Source organism: Nanorana parkeri, unplaced genomic scaffold (genome assembly GCF_000935625.1).
Source record: "Nanorana parkeri isolate BGI_ZX_2015 unplaced genomic scaffold, ASM93562v1 scaffold2280, whole genome shotgun sequence".
In the NCBI taxonomy this organism is placed as follows: domain Eukaryota; kingdom Metazoa; phylum Chordata; class Amphibia; order Anura; family Dicroglossidae; genus Nanorana; species Nanorana parkeri.
The window spans coordinates 36,312-36,967 of NW_017308548.1; the positions used below are offsets into that span (position 1 = coordinate 36,312).

The 656-nt window shown below is 55.3% G+C and overlaps 1 protein-coding gene across 1 annotated transcript in view; it reads right to left on the bottom strand.

The window, feature by feature from the left end:
• Positions 1–301: 301 nt before the first annotated feature.
• Positions 302–656, bottom strand: part of RNF121 (ring finger protein 121) — a 15,954-nt gene continuing 15,599 nt past the window's right edge. The window contains exon 10 of the mRNA XM_018573220.1: positions 302–621. Within this exon, the coding sequence (XP_018428722.1) occupies positions 501–621 (121 nt within the window). The 3' untranslated portion in view covers positions 302–500. The remainder of the gene's footprint in view (positions 622–656) is intronic.

Sequence of the window (656 nt, forward strand, 5' to 3'; positions counted from 1 at the left end):
TGTGTAGAACGTGGACTCCTTCGAGGCTTTATGCCGCACTCGGCCAGCGGGCCGAAACAGAAACAAAACACGGGACGCCGGTCTCCCCGCTGCGCCACGAGAGGCCGACGGCTCCTCCGGGTCCACGAACGAGTGTCCTCCACGGAGCTCCGCCCCTTTCCTAGTCCGGGAGCTAAAAAGGAAGAACGGACTTTTCCCGTGCCGAGAGGCTGGACGCTTTTTCAGCGCTCGGAGACAACAAAAACAAAACTAAACTCTGGAATTCAAAATAGCGCCAAATACAAAAAAAAACAAAACTCTGACAGACGTTATGTTGTAATAAATAAATAATACAACGGGCGGTTCTCCAGTGCCGGCGGCTAACACTGTTGAGAGTCCAAGCAGCTCCAGATGCCGACAGCTAAAAATCCGGAGGAGGCCTCTGGTTCTGCGGCCTTCGCCTTCCCCCGCGTCCCGCGATGGTAGGAGGGGCCCCCGGTTCTTCTGGGGATTGGGAGGGATCATTCTAGGCCCAGGCAGTAGTTAATCCCCTGTACCAGTCCAATGATCACCGGCTGCCATGCCACCAGGTAACGTAACCAATCCAAGAGCTGTCCGTACATGACGTGAGGCCTCTCCCACCTGGACGGTGCAGGTTAAGGGTTCAGGAAAACAAC